The 16,487-nt window shown below is 49.3% G+C and overlaps 1 protein-coding gene across 3 annotated transcripts in view; it reads left to right on the top strand.

Annotated features, from left to right (window-relative positions):
- The window catches only part of fam221a (family with sequence similarity 221 member A), a 170,203-nt gene that overhangs the window by 5,983 nt on the left and 147,733 nt on the right, over window positions 1–16,487 (top strand). The window contains exon 1 of one of the 3 annotated variants that reach the window (XM_038797397.1): window positions 4,073–4,203. The exons of the other annotated variants lie outside the window; for them this stretch is intronic. Within the exon in view, the coding sequence (XP_038653325.1) occupies window positions 4,139–4,203 (65 nt within the window). The 5' untranslated portion in view covers window positions 4,073–4,138. Of the gene's footprint in view, window positions 1–4,072; window positions 4,204–16,487 lie in introns of those variants that run through there. 3 annotated transcript variants of the gene reach the window in all.

Raw genomic sequence — 16,487 nt, 5'->3', positions numbered from 1 at the left:
CTCTCTATCCACGACACCAAAACTTTAACCAACAACTTTGCATCCACATTGAACAGTGAAATCGGACGGTATGACCCACACTGCTCCGGGTCTTTGTCCTTCTTTAAAATCAGTGTATGGATGCCTGTGACAACACGGGGAGAGTTCCTCCCTTGCCATCGACTCATTATATATCCCAACAAGCAGAGGCCCCAGCTTCGACCTGAACTTCATATAAAACTCAGCTGGAAACCCATCTGGACCCCGTCTTCAGCAAATCCTGTCCGTCCAAGAACCGCCTCATACCCGCCACCCCGGTTGGAGGCTCTGATTCATACAGCCTTCGATGAAGGCCTCAAAGACTCCATTCACCCCCTCTAACTCCGAACTACCATGCCTCTCTAATTCTTCAACCTTCCAATCTCTCTCACCGCCGCCTACTTCCTCAACTGTTGCGCCAACACCTGCTTGCTTTTTCCCCGTACTCATAGACCGGCCCTCTGGCCCTCTGCAGCTGTCCTACTGCCTTCCCGGGGACACCAGTCCACACTCCATCTGGAGCCTTTGTCTCTCCTTTAGCAACGCCTCCTCCGGCGCCACCGAATATCTCCGGTTCACCCTCAGGATGTCTTGAACTAAACTCAGCCTCCCCTCCCGTTCCACTCTCTCCCTACATGCCCGAATCAAAATAAATTCTCAACTTACAACTGCCTCCAATGCCTCTCACAGCGTGGAGGCCGTGACTTCACCTGTATTATTCAGCTGAACATAATTTCAAATGGCCGCCCTCACCCTCCCACAGACCCCCTCGTCTGCTAGCAATCTCACATCCAGCCCCCACTGTGACCGCTGAGCCTCCCCCTCCAGCACCCGCAGATCCACCTAGTGTGGCGGGTGGTCAGAAACCATGATCGCCAAATACTCCGAACAAACCACCCCCGCCAACAGCGCCTTATCAGTACAAAGAAATCTATCCGGGAGTATATCCAGTGCACGTGTGAAAAGTACAAAAATTTCTTTGCTCTCGGCCTCCCAAACCACCACGGGTCTGCCCCTCCCATATATTCCATAACCACACCAACTCTTTTGACTTTGAAACTTTCAGGGACCTAGGGCACGACTGGTCTAACCTACAATCCAGAACCACATTGAAATCTCCCCAATAATCAGCCGTGCATGTCCAGGTCCGGAATCTTCCTTAAAACTAGTCTCAAAAAATCTATGTCACTCCAGTTTGGGGCATAAATATTTACTAGCACTACAGGCATCTCCTCCAACTTCCCGCTAACCATCATGTACATACTCCCTGGGTCAGCTACGATATTGCTGACCTCAAAGGCCACTCTCTTGTTGACCAGCACTGCCACCCCTCTCATCTTCATGCCCAGTCCTGAGTGGAACACCTGCCCCACCCAGCCCTTCCTCAGACTTGTCTGATTCCACCAGCTTCACGTGTGTCTCCTGAAGACACAGGATGTCTGCCCTCAAACTCATTAAGTGTACGAAAACACCCAATTGTTGAACCGGCCTATTCAACCCAACAATCCATATAATCAATCAGGTTTGGGGCTCCCCGCCCCTTTCTTGCCGATCAGCCATATCCCTTCTTCATCCAGCTCCCGCCAGCCCTTGCCCCACACTCCTCTGGGCCATCCCCAAGATGTCCGCCACCATCCCTCCTTACCCAACTGTGCCACCCAACATTTCCCACGTCAGCATTTCTCTCCACCTCCCACACCCATAGCCAAACAATAAACCAATCCACCCCCTCCCCCGCTCCCTCCTACTGTCGACTCCCCACTTCACTCCCGTTAACTAGCCCACCAGCTAGCATGGTGGCCCCCATCTGGGGCCTCCATCTACCCCCCTTCCCCAAATCCACCCTTCACCCCCCACACCCTGAAACCCAAATATAAAAGAAAGCACACTCACCCTGTCCCCTCCTATTCTCCAATCAATAAATCCATCCTGTGAGCCCACTTTCCCCACATTTCACATCTCCACAGTTCAGTGTCCTCACACTCCTCCCTGTCTTTTAAAAAAAAATAATTTTTATTCAAATTTTTCAATAACAAATTTTCTCCCAACAATAAAATAAACAAGGTGTAGAAATAAACAAAAAGAAGAACCCCCCCCCCCCCAATACAAAGCAATAAATTAATAACAATACAAAAAAGAAGAAAGTAGCAAACAAACAGTCGCAAAAACAAACCCCCTTAACAGACCCCTAACCCCCCCCCGGGTTGCTGCTGAGATTGACCACCCTCTAACCCTCCACCAGAAAATCAAGAAAGGGCTGCCACCGCCAGAAGAAACTTTCTACCGACCCCCTCAGGGCAAACTTGACCTTCTCCAGCCTGATGAGCCCGGCCATGTCGTTAATACAGGCCTCCGGGCTCGGGGGCTTTGCGTCTCTCCACTGTAAAAGAATCCCATGCCGGGCTACTAGAGACGCAAAGGCCCGGGTACCGGCCTCTCTCGCCTCCTGCACTCCCGGCTCCGATGCTATGCCAAAGTTCGCGAGCCCCCAGCCTGGTTCCACCCTGGAACCGACCACCTTGGACAAGGTTCTCGCCACCCCCTTCCAAAACCCCTCCAACGCCAGGCACACCTGGGTGTGGTTCGCCGGGCCTTCCGAACACCTCCCACACCTGTCCTCACCCCCAAAGAACCGGCTCACCCTGGCCCAAGTCATGTGCGCCCTATGCAGCACCTTCAGCTGAATTAAGCTGAGCCGTGCGCAAGAAGAGGACAAGTTCACCCTCCCCAGGGCGCCCGTCCACGTCCCCTCGTCGATCCCAGGGGGGAGACCCCACTTCCCCTCCAGCTCCTCTAAAGTTGCAAACTTCCCATCGATGAAAAGGTCCCTCATCCGCCTGATGCCTGCCCTATGCCAGCTCAAAAAACCACCATCTATTCTCCCTGGTGCAAACCGGTGATTGCCCCGTATCGGGGCCCACACTGAGGCCTTCACTTACCCCCTATGCCGCCTCCACTGCCCCCAAATTTTGAGGGAATCCACCACTACTGGACTCGTAGAGTACCTTGCCGGGGGGAGTGGGAGCGGGGCCGTCACCAATGCCTCCAAAGTCGTACCCACACAGGACACCATGTCCAACCTCTTCCACACTCCTCCCTGTCTATGGTCTCTCATAAACTCCCTTGCCTCCTCCAACGTATCAAAATAAAACTCTCAATGGTGATGCGTGACACACAGACAAGGAGGGTACAGCACTCCAAACCTCACCCCCTCCTTCTAGAGGGCAGCCTTGACCTGATTACAATCTGTTCGCTGCTTGGTGAACTCCACCCCCAGGTCCTGGTATATTCTCAGCTCGCTCCCCTCCCTGGTGCACTTCTTTGTCTGCCTCTCTCATTTCATAATTTTCTCCTTATTGAGAAAGTGATGTAGCCTCACCACCATCGCCCTCGGTGGCTCCCCCGCCTTCGGCCTCCTCCTCCTCAGAGCCGTGTGTGCCTGATCTACCTCAAGGAGATAGTCAAAGATCCCCTCCCCCATCAGCTTCTTCAGCAAATTTGCTACATATTTAGAGGTCTACAGTCCTTCGACCTCCCGCCTCCCTTTGACAAAGAGTCATCGGACTCGAAACGTTAGCTCTTTTCTCTCCCTACAGATGCTGCCAGACTTGCTGAGATTTTCCAGCATTGTCCCTTTCGTTTCAGATTCCAGCATCCGCAGTAATTTGCTTTTACCGTATATAGTTACTGTGAACTCTATATATTTATTGTGCACTCTACATAGTTACTGAGTACCTTATATAGTTACTGTGCACTCTACATAGTTACTGTGCACTCTACATAGTTACTGAGTACCCTATATAGTTACTGTGCAGTCTACATAGTTACTGTGCACTCTACATAGTTACTGTGCTCTCTACATAGTTACTGAGTACCCTATATAGTTACTGTGCAGTCTATATGGTCACTGTGCTCTCTACATAGTTACTGTGCAGTCTATATAGTTACTGTGCAGTCGATATAGTTACTGAGTACCCTATATAGTTACTGTGCAGACTATATAATTACTGTGCACTCTACATAGTTACTGTGCACTATATTTATTGTGTGCTGTGCACTGGGTTGAACTCCACGCGTCCCGCTCTGGTTGCTGGGCGCTCTGTCGCTTAGCAACAGGTGGATGGAGCGGATCAGTCTGGACAAGGAGGCGGTGGCAGCCGTTGACTCTTATATCGAATATCGGAGGTTAGAAACCGCTCCATGACCTCCACCGGCTGACTGGGTCTGAGTGTGGGCCTGTCCTTCACTGGGTCGGAGGCTGTCGGCGGAAGTGTGGGGGATGCAGAGAGCGGTCAGGAGCGGCCCACCCCGACCGGCTCAGCGCCGGCACACAGGGCGAGCGGCATCCCGGAACGGAGGCTGCAATTCACACAGGCTCATCCTGTGGAGCCGCAGATCGGGTCGCCACACACCGGATGTCTTGGTACAGTGAGCAGTAGCTGACTGGGATTTGTAGGACCAGAGTCTGTTTGGATTTGGGTCTGTCTGCGATTGTCTAGTGCCTGAGTCTCTCTGGGACCATAATCTGTCTGAGATTGGGATCTGTCTGAGATTGTGGTCTGTCTGGAACCCGAGTCTCTCTGGGGCAATAATCTGTCTGAGATTGGGATCTGTCTGAGATTGTGGTCTGTCTGGTACCGGAGTCTCTCTGGGGCAATAATCTGTCTGAGATTGGGATCTGTCTAATATCGGAGTCTCTCTGGGGCAATAATCTGTCTGAGATTGGGGTCTGTCTGGTACCGGAGTCTCTCTGGGGCAATAATCTGTCTGAGATCGGGGTCTGTCTGGTACCGGAGTCTCTCTGGGGCAATAATCTGTCTGAGATTGGGGTCTGTGTGGAACCCGAGTCTCTCTGGGGCAATAATCTGTCTGAGATTGGGGTCTGCCTGGTACTGGAGTCTCTCTGGGGCAATAATCTGTCTGAGATTGGGGTCTGCCTGGTACTGGAGTCTCTCTGGGGCAATAATCTGTCTGAGATTGGGGTCTGCCTGGTACCGGAGTCTCTCTGGGGCAATAATCTGTCTGAGATTGGGGTCTGCCTGGTACCGGAGTGTCTCTGGGGCAATAATCTGTCTGCGATTGGTGTCTGTCTGGAACTGGGGTCTCTTTGGGACCATATTCTGTCTGAGATTGGGGTCTGTCTGGATCCAAAGCCTCTCTGGGACCATAATCTGTTTGAGATTGAATATAAAAACTAGGAGCAGGAGTAGGCTATCTGGCCCTTTGAGCCTGCTCCGCCATTCAATGAGATCATGGCTGATCTTCTGTTGATTTAGCTCCACTTTCCCGCCCGAACACCATAAACCTTTATTCTTCAAATATTATCTGTCTTTATCTTGAAAACATTTAATGAAGGAGCTCAACTGCTTCACTGGGCTCAGAATTCCATAGATTCACGACCCTTTGTGTGAAGAAGTTCCTTGTAAACTCATTCCTAAATCTACTTCCCCTTATTTTAAGGCTATGCCCCCGAGTTCTGCTTTCACCCGGCAATGGAAACAACCTGCCCGCATCTATCCTATCTATTCCTTCATAATTTTATATGTTTCTATAAGATCCCCCGTATCCTTCTAAATTCCAACGAGTACAGTCTCAGTCTACTCAACCTCTCCTCATAATCCAACCCCTTCAGTTCTGGGATTAACCTAGTGAATCTCCTCTGCACACCCTCCAGTGCCAGTATGTCTTTTCTCAGGTAAGGAGACCAAAACTGAAAACAATGCTCCAGGTGTGGCCTCACTAACACTTTATACAATTGCAACATAACCGCCCTAATCTTAAACTCCGTCCCTCTAGCAATGAAGGACAAAATTCCATTTGCCTTCTTAATCACCTGTTGCACCTGTAAACCAACTTTTTGCGACTCATGCACTAGGACACCGAGGTCCCTCTGCACAGCAGCTTTTAAAAATATTTTATCATTTAAATAATAATCCCTTTTGCTGTTATTCCTACCAAAATGGATAACTTCACATTTGTCAACATTGTATTCCATCTGCCAGACCAGTTATACCACATCCATTGGCCCCCTGTTGTCTACTGCACTGGTAATGTCCTCAAAAAATTCCACTAAATTAGTTCGGCACGGCCTGCACTTTATGAACCCATGCTGCGTCTGTCCAATGGGACAATTTCCATCCCGATGCCTCGCTATTTCTTCCTTGATGATAGATTCCAGCATCTTCCCTCCTACCGAATTTAAGATAACTGGCCTATAATTACCAGCTTTTTGCATACCTCCTTTTTTAAACAGTGGTGTCATGTGTGCTCATTTTCAATCCATTGGGACCACCCCAGAATCTAGTGAATTTTGGTAAGTTGTCACAAGTGCATTTGCAATTTCCCGAGCCACCTCTTTTAGTACTCTGGGATGCATTCCACCAGGGCCAGGAGACTTGTCTACCTTTAGCCCCATTAGCTTGCCCATCACTACCTCCTTAGTGATAACAATCGTCTCAAGATCCTCACCTGTCATAACTTCATTTCCATCAGTCACTGGCATGTTATTTGTGTCTTCCACTGTGAAGACTGACCCAAAAAACCCTGTTCAGTTCCTTAGCCATTTCCTCACCTCCCATTATTAAATCTCCCTTCTCATCCTCTATGGACTAATATTTACCTTAGCCACTCTTTTTTGTTTTATCTACCACGCTGGTAGATAATGCTGGTGAATGGAAGTGAGATGGGGGAGGTGGCCGCGGGGAATGACCAAGTGGGGGTGGGGAGGAGGGGCATGGAGCAGGGCATGCGACCTGGCAGTGTTGGAGACTGAGCGTAGTCATGGGCGGAGGGCCCGATTCGGGGCAAAATCAAAGGAGGTAGAATCGGAAGGGGATGATGGTGGGTGATAGAAGGGAGTGGAGGTGCAAGCCTCCGGTAAGGTTCGTAACTTGGATGGTACGGGGACTGAAAGGGCTGGTGAAGAGATCACAGGTCTTTCAAACTTTGAGTTTGAAGGCGGGTGTGGGGCGGAATTCTCCGTTCCCCACGTGGCGTGGGAGAATCGTGGGAGGGCCTCCCGACATTTTTTATGCCCGCCTGGCGCCCCCAACGATCCCCCCCCCCCCCCCCCCCCCCCCCCCAGGGGCTCGGAAAAATCACCGCTCGCCATTTTTTACGACAAACGGCGATTCTCCGAGCCCGATGGGCCGAGCGGCAGCAACCACACCTGGTCGCTGCATTCGTGAAACGGACGCTAGATGCCCGTTTGAGGTATCTAGGGGCCCGATTGGGACGGGAGCACCACGACTGTGCTCGGGAGGGGACAGGCCAGCGATCGGTGCCCACCAATCGTCGGGCCAGCATCCAAAACGGACGCACTCTTTCCCCTCTGCCGCACGGCAAGATCAAGCCGCCACGTCTTGCCGGGCGGCTGAGGAGAAAGATGGCCATCGCACATGCGCGGGTTCATGCCGCCTGCGCGATGAAGTCATCCACGCATGCGCGGGTTGGAACCGGCAACCTGTGCATGCGCGGATGACTTCACATTCTCGGCGTGACGAGGTCGCTGCCGAGAAAGACGGAGACCCGCTCCTAGCCCCCCCCGTGTGGGGGTGAATTAGGTGCGGGGAATGGGCTCCGAGGCCGTCGTGAACCTCGGCCAAGTTCACGACGGCCTTCACGAATTCGGCCCCCTGCGGAGAATTCCGCCAATGGTCTTTCAGCAGGAGATGCATCTCCAGGTGAAGAATCGGGTTAGGTGGTGAAAGGAATGAGTGGGCCAGGTATTCCTCACGGGGTTTGATTCAAAGTCGGGGGGGTGGGGTGGCCACCTTGCTGAGCAAAAGGACAGAGTTTGTAGAGGCCAAGGAAGTGCGGGACTCGGGTGGGAGGTCTGTGATAGTGAGTGGGGTGTTGGAGAGGAAGCCGGTTGTGCGAATGAATGTATATGTGCCAAATTGGGATGACATGGGTTTTGTGAAGAGGTTGCTGGGAACGATTCCAGACCTAGACACGGATCAGTTGATTATGGGGGGAGGGGCGTAATTTTGACTGCACCCTGGAACCGAGGGTGGATAGGCCAAGACCCAAGTCAATGGGAAGATTAAGAATGGTGAAAGAGTTTGGAGGGTTTCTGGAAGGGATAGGAATGGTGGAATCCATGTACAAGGTATATTCTAGAATTGACTTTTTCAAAGTGAACTGAGCAGTGTTGGAGGGGGTGGTGGGGGTGGAGTACGCTGGAATCGTGATCTCTGACCATGTGCCACACTGATTGGAGGTTAAACTTAGCTCAAGGGAGGAGCAGAGGCTGTGATGGAGGTTGGCTTCGGGGTTTGTGGTGGACAAGGGATTCTGAGAAGGTGCGGTCGGTGATCAGAGGCTATGTGGAGTTGAATTAGAATGGGGAGGTGTCGGCAGCCACAATCTGAGAGGCGTTGAAGGCGATGGTTCGCGGGGAAGTTATCCTGTTCAAGGCGCACAGGGACAGGAGGAGGAGGGAGGAGTATGGACGGCTATTGGACGAGATTGTCGAGGTGGACAGGAAGTATTCGAGTGCTCCCATCAAGGAGAGGTTTGGCGGAGAGTTAAAGGTTACGGGGCAGTTTGACAGGCTGACGACAGGGAAGGCAGTGGGGCAGCTGTGGAGGGTGAAGGGGCTGCAATACAAATTTGGAGAGAAGGCAAGCCGGCCGCATGCTGGCCCACCAGCTAGGGAGGCAGGCCGCATCCAGGGAAATTTTGCGGGTGCGGACAGGGAAAGGGGAGGTAGTGTCGGAGCCAGGAAGATTAATGAAGCATTTAAGGAAGTGGTGAGGAAGGGAATATAGGGTGGATTTTGGATGAGCTGGAATTCCCAAGGCAGGATGAAGAGAGGACGCTGGTGCAGGAAACCGGTAGGGCTGAGGGAGATGATGGATAGCATAAGAAGGATGAAATCGGAGAAGGCCCCGGGGCCGGACGGTTACCTGTCGGAGTTCTAGAAGGAGTTTGTGACGGAGTTGACACCACATTTGCTGGGGATGTTTTTGAGGCAGTGGATAAGGGGGAGCTACCAGAGATCCAGGCATCGATCTCGCTCATCCCAAAGAAGGGGAAGGACCTGTTGGAGTGTGGGTCATATAGGCCTATTTCACTGCTAAGCACGGATGTGAAAGTGTTGGCCAAGTTAGTGGTGGGGAGGTGGATGGATGTGCCCTGAGGATGGTCGCAGAGGACCAAATGGGTTTTGTAAAGGGCAGAAAGCTTTCCAGTAACATCAGGTGGCTATTAAACGTGATCATCACCCCGTCGAAGGGGTGGGTGCTGGAGGTAGTGGTCTCCATGGACGCAGAGAAGGCTTTCGACCAGGTGAAGTGGAGGTACCTGTTTGAGATTCTGGAAAGATTCAGGTTTGGCCTGAAGTTTGTGGTGTGGCACATCTGTTGTATGTGGTCCCGGTGGTGAGTGAATGGACAAATGAGATGAGTTCGTGGAGTTTCAGTTGCATAGGGGAATGAGGCGGGGGTGTCCTCTGTCGCCGTTGTTGTTTTCACTGGCGATAGAGCCCTTGGCGATGGCCCTTAGGGGGTCAGTGGAGAGGTAGGGGAATAGAGAACACTGGATGTCGCTATACGCACACGATCTGCTGCTGTTCATGTCAGACCCGTTGGAGGGTATGGGAGAATTATGGACAGACTGGAGAGGATCCAGGCCTTCTCGGCTTATAAATTGAATGTAAAGCATCACGATGGCACAGTGGTTAGCACTGCTGCCTACTGCGCTGTGGATCCGGATTCGATCCCAGCCCTGGGTCACTGTCTGTGATAGGTTCAGGTATTTGAGGGTCTAGTTAACAGGGGAGTGGTCAGCGATGCACAAGTGGAACTTGACAACATTGGTGGAGGAGGTTAGAGGGATTTTAGGAGATGGGATATGTTGCAGCTGACTTTTGACAGGGAGGGTCCAAGTGGTTAAAATGAACGTTCTGCCTAGGTTCCTGCTTGTATTCCAGATCCTCCTGATCTTCATCCCAAAGGCCTTTTTCCAGAAACTGGATGCAACGATTTCTGAGTTTATATGGGCGAGGTAGGGTAAAGAAGGCCCTGTTACAGAGGCAGAAAGGCAACCAAACCTGCTGCATTACTATTGGTGGCGAATGCGGAGAAGGAGAGACGGTTGTGGGAAGGAGAGGATTTAGAGTGGGTTAGGATGGAGGAGTCGTCCTGTAGAGGGTCCAGCCTGAGGGCCATGGCGCCGGCGTCGCTTACGCTGATGCCATGGAGGTACACAGTGAGCCCAGTGATGCAGTCTATGATTAGGGTTCAGGAAAGACTTTAGGATGGAGGAGATGTCAGTGCTGACACCACTGTGTGAGAACCATGCGTTTAAGCCGGCGGGGGTGGATGGCATGTATAGGAGGTAGAGAGAGGTGGGGTTGGTGAGGGTGAGGGATTTATATCTGGAGGAGAGGTTCGCAAGTCTGGAAGAGCTGTGGGAGAGGGTAGAGCTTCCGAAGGGAAGTGAGTTCAGTTATATGCAAGTGAGAAACTTTGTGCGAAAGGAGTGGAGAGGGTTTCCCAATCTGCTGGAGTATACCCTGTTGGAGCGTTGCTGCTCCTGGATGTGGAAGGGGAAGGCAGGATTGGTGATATATGTGGCTGGCTGGGGGAGCACAGGTGGTGAGGATTAAGAATAAATGGGAAGAGGAGCTGGGGGGGGAGATAGGATAGGGAGTGTGGAGTGAGGAGATGCGTAGGAATGAGTTTGATTCAATTTAAGGTGGTGCATATGACTCTGGCGAGGATGAATGGCTTCTTCCAGGGGGTGGCAGACGAATGTGAGAAGTGTGTACGAGGACCAGCAAATCACGCGCATATGCTCTGAGGCTGCGAGACATTGGAGAGATACTGGAAGGGGGTGTTTGGGACGCTATCGAAGATTGTGGGGGTATAGGTCGGGCCGGACCCAATGTGGCGATTTTTGAGGTATCAGAAATGCCGGAGCTGATGGAGGGGAGGAGGACTGATGTTGTGACCTTTGCCTCTCTTATTGCCCGGTGGAAGATGTTGTTGGATTGGCAATCGGCAACGCCACCAGGGGTGACGGCCTGGCTGGGGGACCTGTATGATTTTCTCCGGCTGGAAAAGATCAAGTTTTAGTTGAGGGGTCAGTGGAGAGCTTTGAGACAGGGTGGAGACTGCTCATGACAATGTTTGAGGAATTGTTTGTCAAGAGTGGGGGGAGGGGTGAAAAGGGGAAAATTGGCACAAACTATGAACTTTGGGGTTGTTGATAATGTTTTTGATTCATATTTTTTGTATTTTTAAACATATTTGGAATAAAATACATTTTTAAAAAAAGGAATTCCATTCCGGCTTCCCCAGGGATTCTTGCAGCTGTATTAAACCTGAAACGCTTGAGGATTACCGAAGGTCTCGGGTCGTGGTCTTTTGCCACTAATTCTACCAGTTCATTCAAAGTTTTTGAGTCTGGAGCTGCCAGGTAAGTCAAACTCTCAATGATGCCGAACACTAGGGCTCCACCAGCGGTCAAAGGATGACCTTTTGTCGGTTGTCACCTCTGCCACTCTCACAAAAGAAACCACCCATTATTTTGGCATACTGGACATAGAGCCAATCCTCCACACCTGCATCACACAGCTCAAGTTTCCCAATAGTGGCATTCCTGGGTTCTCTTCCTATATTTCCTTCAGCAGGGCTGTCCAGAATTTCGTTCTTTTTTTTCATTGTCAATGTAGTAGCCCAGGAGACAAGAAAATGAAGGTTTAAACAGATTTATTCTTTTTTTTAATTTTAAGAGTACCCAATTTTATTTCTCCCAAATAAGGGCTAATTTAGCGTGGTAAATCCACCTACCCTGCACATCTTTTTGGGTTGTGGGGGTGAGACCCACGCAGTCGCGGGGAGAATGTGCAAACTCCACACGGACGGTGATCCGGGGCTGGGATCAAACCTGGGTCCTTGGCGCCGTGAGGCAGTAGTGCTAACCACTGCACCACCGTGCTGCCCTAGTAGTTTTAGTCTAAACTCAAAAGTAAAGCTGCACCCGTGGTGCACAACACAAGTGTCCCAACCTGGAGCGAACAGAAGACTCGGTACGGGTCTGGGATGGCATTTAAACAACTTGGTAATGAGACCCCAATGGGCGGGCCTCCCTCATTACCATGGAAACTGGTACTCCTTTAGCCCCACAGGGAGATTGATGAATGATTCCTCGTGGTCCTTGTGAGGGTTATCACAAAAACCTTACCCACCAATGATGGGTCTATAGTTACTAGGACTGTCCTTACACCCTTTCTTCAATAAGGATGACACATTAACCACTCCAATCCTCTGGCACCTCCGTCATATCTAGAGACAATTTGAAAAATTAAGGTCTGCCTTTCTGCCATTTCCACCCCACTTCCTTCAGCAATCTGGGATGCAAGCCGTCCAGACCAGGTGACTTAGTTACCCTCAGTACAGCCAGCCTTTCCAGCATCTCCTCAATTAATTTTCACACTGTCCATTGCTTCCCCCATCTACCCTTCCACCCATACTTTGTTAGATCCCTCTTCCTTCGTGAACACCAATAGAAAAAATATATTAGGTATTCTATCCTTGCCCTGCACCTCTAATCATATATCATCCTCTTTGTCCCCAAAAGGACCCACTTCACCTCCTATGACCTGCTTACTAATAACAAGCATTTAGCCCCCTTACCTTTCACCCTTGTTGGAATGTACCTAGCCTCTACCTGAAGCATCTCTTCCTTAAAGATCATTCATTGTTCCCACACACTTTTTCCTGTCAGTCTCTGGTTCCATTTTACCCTGGCTAGATCCCTTCTCATTGCATTGAACTTGGCCCTCTTTCAATCTGGAAGTTTTATATTAGATTATTCCTTTGCTCTTTTCCATTACTAATCTAAACCTCATGGTGGCATAGTGGTTAGCACTACAGCCTCACAGCGCCAAGGATTCCGGTTCCATTCCAGCCTTGGGTGACTGAGTGGAGTTTGTATGTTCTCCCCGTGTCTGCAGGGGTTTCCTCCAGGTGCTCCGGTTTCCTTCCATAGTCTAAAGATGTGCAGGTTAGGTGAATTGGCCATGCTACATTGCCCCTTAGTGTCTGAAAGGTTAGGTGGTGTTATTGGATTATGGGGATAGGCTGCGGGTGTGGGCCGAGATAGGGTGCTCTTTCAGAGGGCTGGTGCAGATTTGATGGGTGGAATTCTGCACTATAGGGATTCTATGATATGATGAAGACTCATACCCAAATGATCCCCACAGACACTTGATCCACTTCTCTCCCCTAATTTCCTCGCACCAGATCTAACAATGCCCCCTTTCTAGTTGATCTGAGAACATACTGATCAAAGAAGTTCTCCTGAATATAATTCAGAAATATTTCTTCCTCCTTTACTTGAGCATTATGCCAATCAATATTTGGGTACTTAAAGGCACACAGCATTACCACTATAGTTCTTATACACCTCTGACTTTCCTGAATGTGTCTTCCTCAATCTCTCTCACTGACTGTTTGTATTGCCATAGGAGTAATTAAGTGATTACTATTGTACCTTTTATGGCATCGTTGGACAAATACCTGAAGCACAAAACTATGGGAAGATCACAGAACAGTGGTATTAATTTTGGACTGCTCCACCAAAGAGCCAAAGGGGTGAATGTCTATGCTTCCAGTTACAAGTTGTGACAAATCATTTTTGAGGGAGATCTGCATGGAAAAGTTAACTCTTGTTCCAGATAGGCAGTCCTTTTCCACTTGAACGCAAACTTACTTCATGAAAAATATGAAATAATAAATTATCAAAGAAATACTGCATATACTTGTGTATAAATTGGGTTTCTAAGACTAAATTTTTAGCCAAAAAATATGGAGTCGACTTTTATACAAGCAATAGTCCACTGTCTCCATAATCTCTTCTCGCAGAGTTGCCAGGTTGAAGACTGTTCTTGCCAACCACACCCCAAAACATATTGCAAAAGAAGACAACAAGTATTTTTATTGTGTGTTAACATGCACAGACACAAGGAGCTGAACAGTATATATATATAATATAACTATATATATATAGTAATATTTTTATTCAGGTTTTTAATATTTTAAATACACAACGTAACAAAGCAAAAACGCAAACTCTGAATCACCCCTCCACACCCCAATAACCTAGAACAAGAACCCCACTTTGGCGCCCTCCCTAATAACTGACAGTAACCAGCACTTCAAAATGTAATACAAACAAACACCATCTCTTGTGGAACCCCTCACTCGCTCCCTTCAAAAAAAAAAATTTGCCTTCTCCAAATATAGGAACTCCCAATAGATTTCCCAGCCACACCGAGGCACAGTATGGAGAAGCTGACCTCCACTCCAACATCATCTGCCTGCGAACAATCAGTGAGGCGAATGCTAAAACATCTGCCTCCGCTCCTGTCTGCAGCTCCGGCAAGTACAGCCCCAAATATGGCCCTCGGAGGACTGGGCTCCAAATCCACCTGCAGGATCACCGACATGGTGCTGAAGAATGAACTCCAGAATTTCTCCAACTTTGGGCAGGACCAGAACAGATGTACATGGTTGGCCGGACCACTCCCATACCATTCACAAATGTCCTCCAACCCCCTCAAACAACCGGCTCATCCTCGACTTAGTCAGGTGCGCTCTGTGTACAACCTTTAGCTGTATCAGCTTCAACCTTGCCCACGAAATGAAAAAGAAAATTGCTTATTATCGCAAGTAGGCTTCAAATGAAGTTACTGTGAAAAGCCCCAAGTCGCCACATTGCGGCGCCTGTTCGGGGAGGCTGTTATGGGAATTGAACCGTGCTGCCGGCCTGCCTTGGTCTGCTTTCAAAGCCAACGATTTAGCCCTGTGCTAAACAGCCCAGAGGTTGAGGCATTCATCTTCTGCAGCACCACAAACCACAACCCCTCCTCCATCGCCATCCCCAGCTCCTCCTCATTTGGCCTTAAACCCCTCCAGAAACGCCATATTCTCCTCCAGAATCTTCAATGCCGAGATGACCCCCCTCCTCCAGCCCCATCACTGACAACACCCCCTCCAACAGCGAGGAACATAACCGTATATTACTTATGAAATAATTTATGTGCAAATACATGTACATAGCAAAGAGAAGGTGGAAAATTTGGTTCTGTGTCATAGTTCAGTCAACCTATCTTTTCCACAAGAAATAGAATAGACCAAGGTGATCAAGTATTTCACAAGAAATTTTAATTGTGATCTGGGTGGGAGGAATGCATGTTTCCAATCTAATGTATCGAGGGCAGAAGGCCACAATTAATGAAGTTGTTTTGGATGAATATTCTGAAATTTCTCTTTATAATGCAAAATTCCCTGAAGTAGATTAAATAAATAGGTGGAGGGCATGATGGAGCTGTTTACGGGGGCAACAACTCCAACCTGCCATATGACTTTTCTGTTCCAAATTTTCAAAAAAGCTATTCTCTCCTATTAGTGCTAGTTAAATGGAGCATTTTCTTATTCTTTCTTTTGGGTGTATGGTTTACCCCTGCATAAACTGTAGAAATACAATATCTTGTATGAGGGGATTCATTAACTCATGCATTGAAAAGCATTTCAAACACATTTAAACATGATAAGAAATGCTTTGGTAAAACCAAATGTATTTCATAGTTTGGTAGATTCCATATTATTTCCTGTGCAGATATATTACCATTTTAACTATTTTTCAGTGAAATAATGAATCAATCAAATTTTAGGAACAAAATTAAGCTCCCTGTCAGCCATCATTATAATTTGTTGTGTGAATCAGAGATGAGCTAATTTGCAACTTACCTCTGCAATATGTTCAACACTTTACCGATCATATTGTCAACAACCACCCTCCTAAATGTGATTATGATGCCCCCAGAAGGTAGGGATGTGGAGGTAGTAGTCGCAATGGACGCAGAGAAGGCATTTGATCGGGTGGAATGGGAATAACTGTGGGAGGTACTGGGGCGGTTTGGATTTGGGCAGGCTTCATTGGTCAGGCTGCTGTATCAGGCTCCTGTTGCGAGCGTACGGACGAACAGGTCAACATCGGACTATTTCAGGCTGCATTGGGGAACGAGACAGGGATGTCCCCTCTCCCCACTGCTGTTCGCGTTGGCCATAGAGCCGCTGGAAATTGCGCTGAGAGCCTCAAGGGGCTGGTCCGGGGGGGAATGGAACACAGAGTCTCGCTTTACGCAGACGACCTGCTCCTATATGTTTCAGACCCACTCGAAGGGATGGAAGAAATTATGAGGTTTCTGCGGGTATTTCGCCCGTTTTCGGGTTATAAACTGAATATGGGGAAAAGTGAGATGTTTGTGATCTAGGCAAGGGGACAGAAGAGGTGACTGGGGGACCTGCCGTTTAGGGTGGTAGAGGGAAACTTTCGGTACCAGGCATTCAGGTGGTGCGGGAATGGGAGCGGCTACACAAGTTAAATTTGGCCCGATTAGTAGACCAAATGAAGGACGATTTTCGAAGGTGGGACACGTTCCCGTTGTCACTAGC

This window comes from Scyliorhinus canicula, chromosome 5, assembly GCF_902713615.1.
Source record: "Scyliorhinus canicula chromosome 5, sScyCan1.1, whole genome shotgun sequence".
Lineage (NCBI taxonomy): Eukaryota > Metazoa > Chordata > Chondrichthyes > Carcharhiniformes > Scyliorhinidae > Scyliorhinus > Scyliorhinus canicula.
Note: the sequence above shows the minus strand (reverse complement) of the source record. Positions and strands in the feature narration are given on the sequence as shown.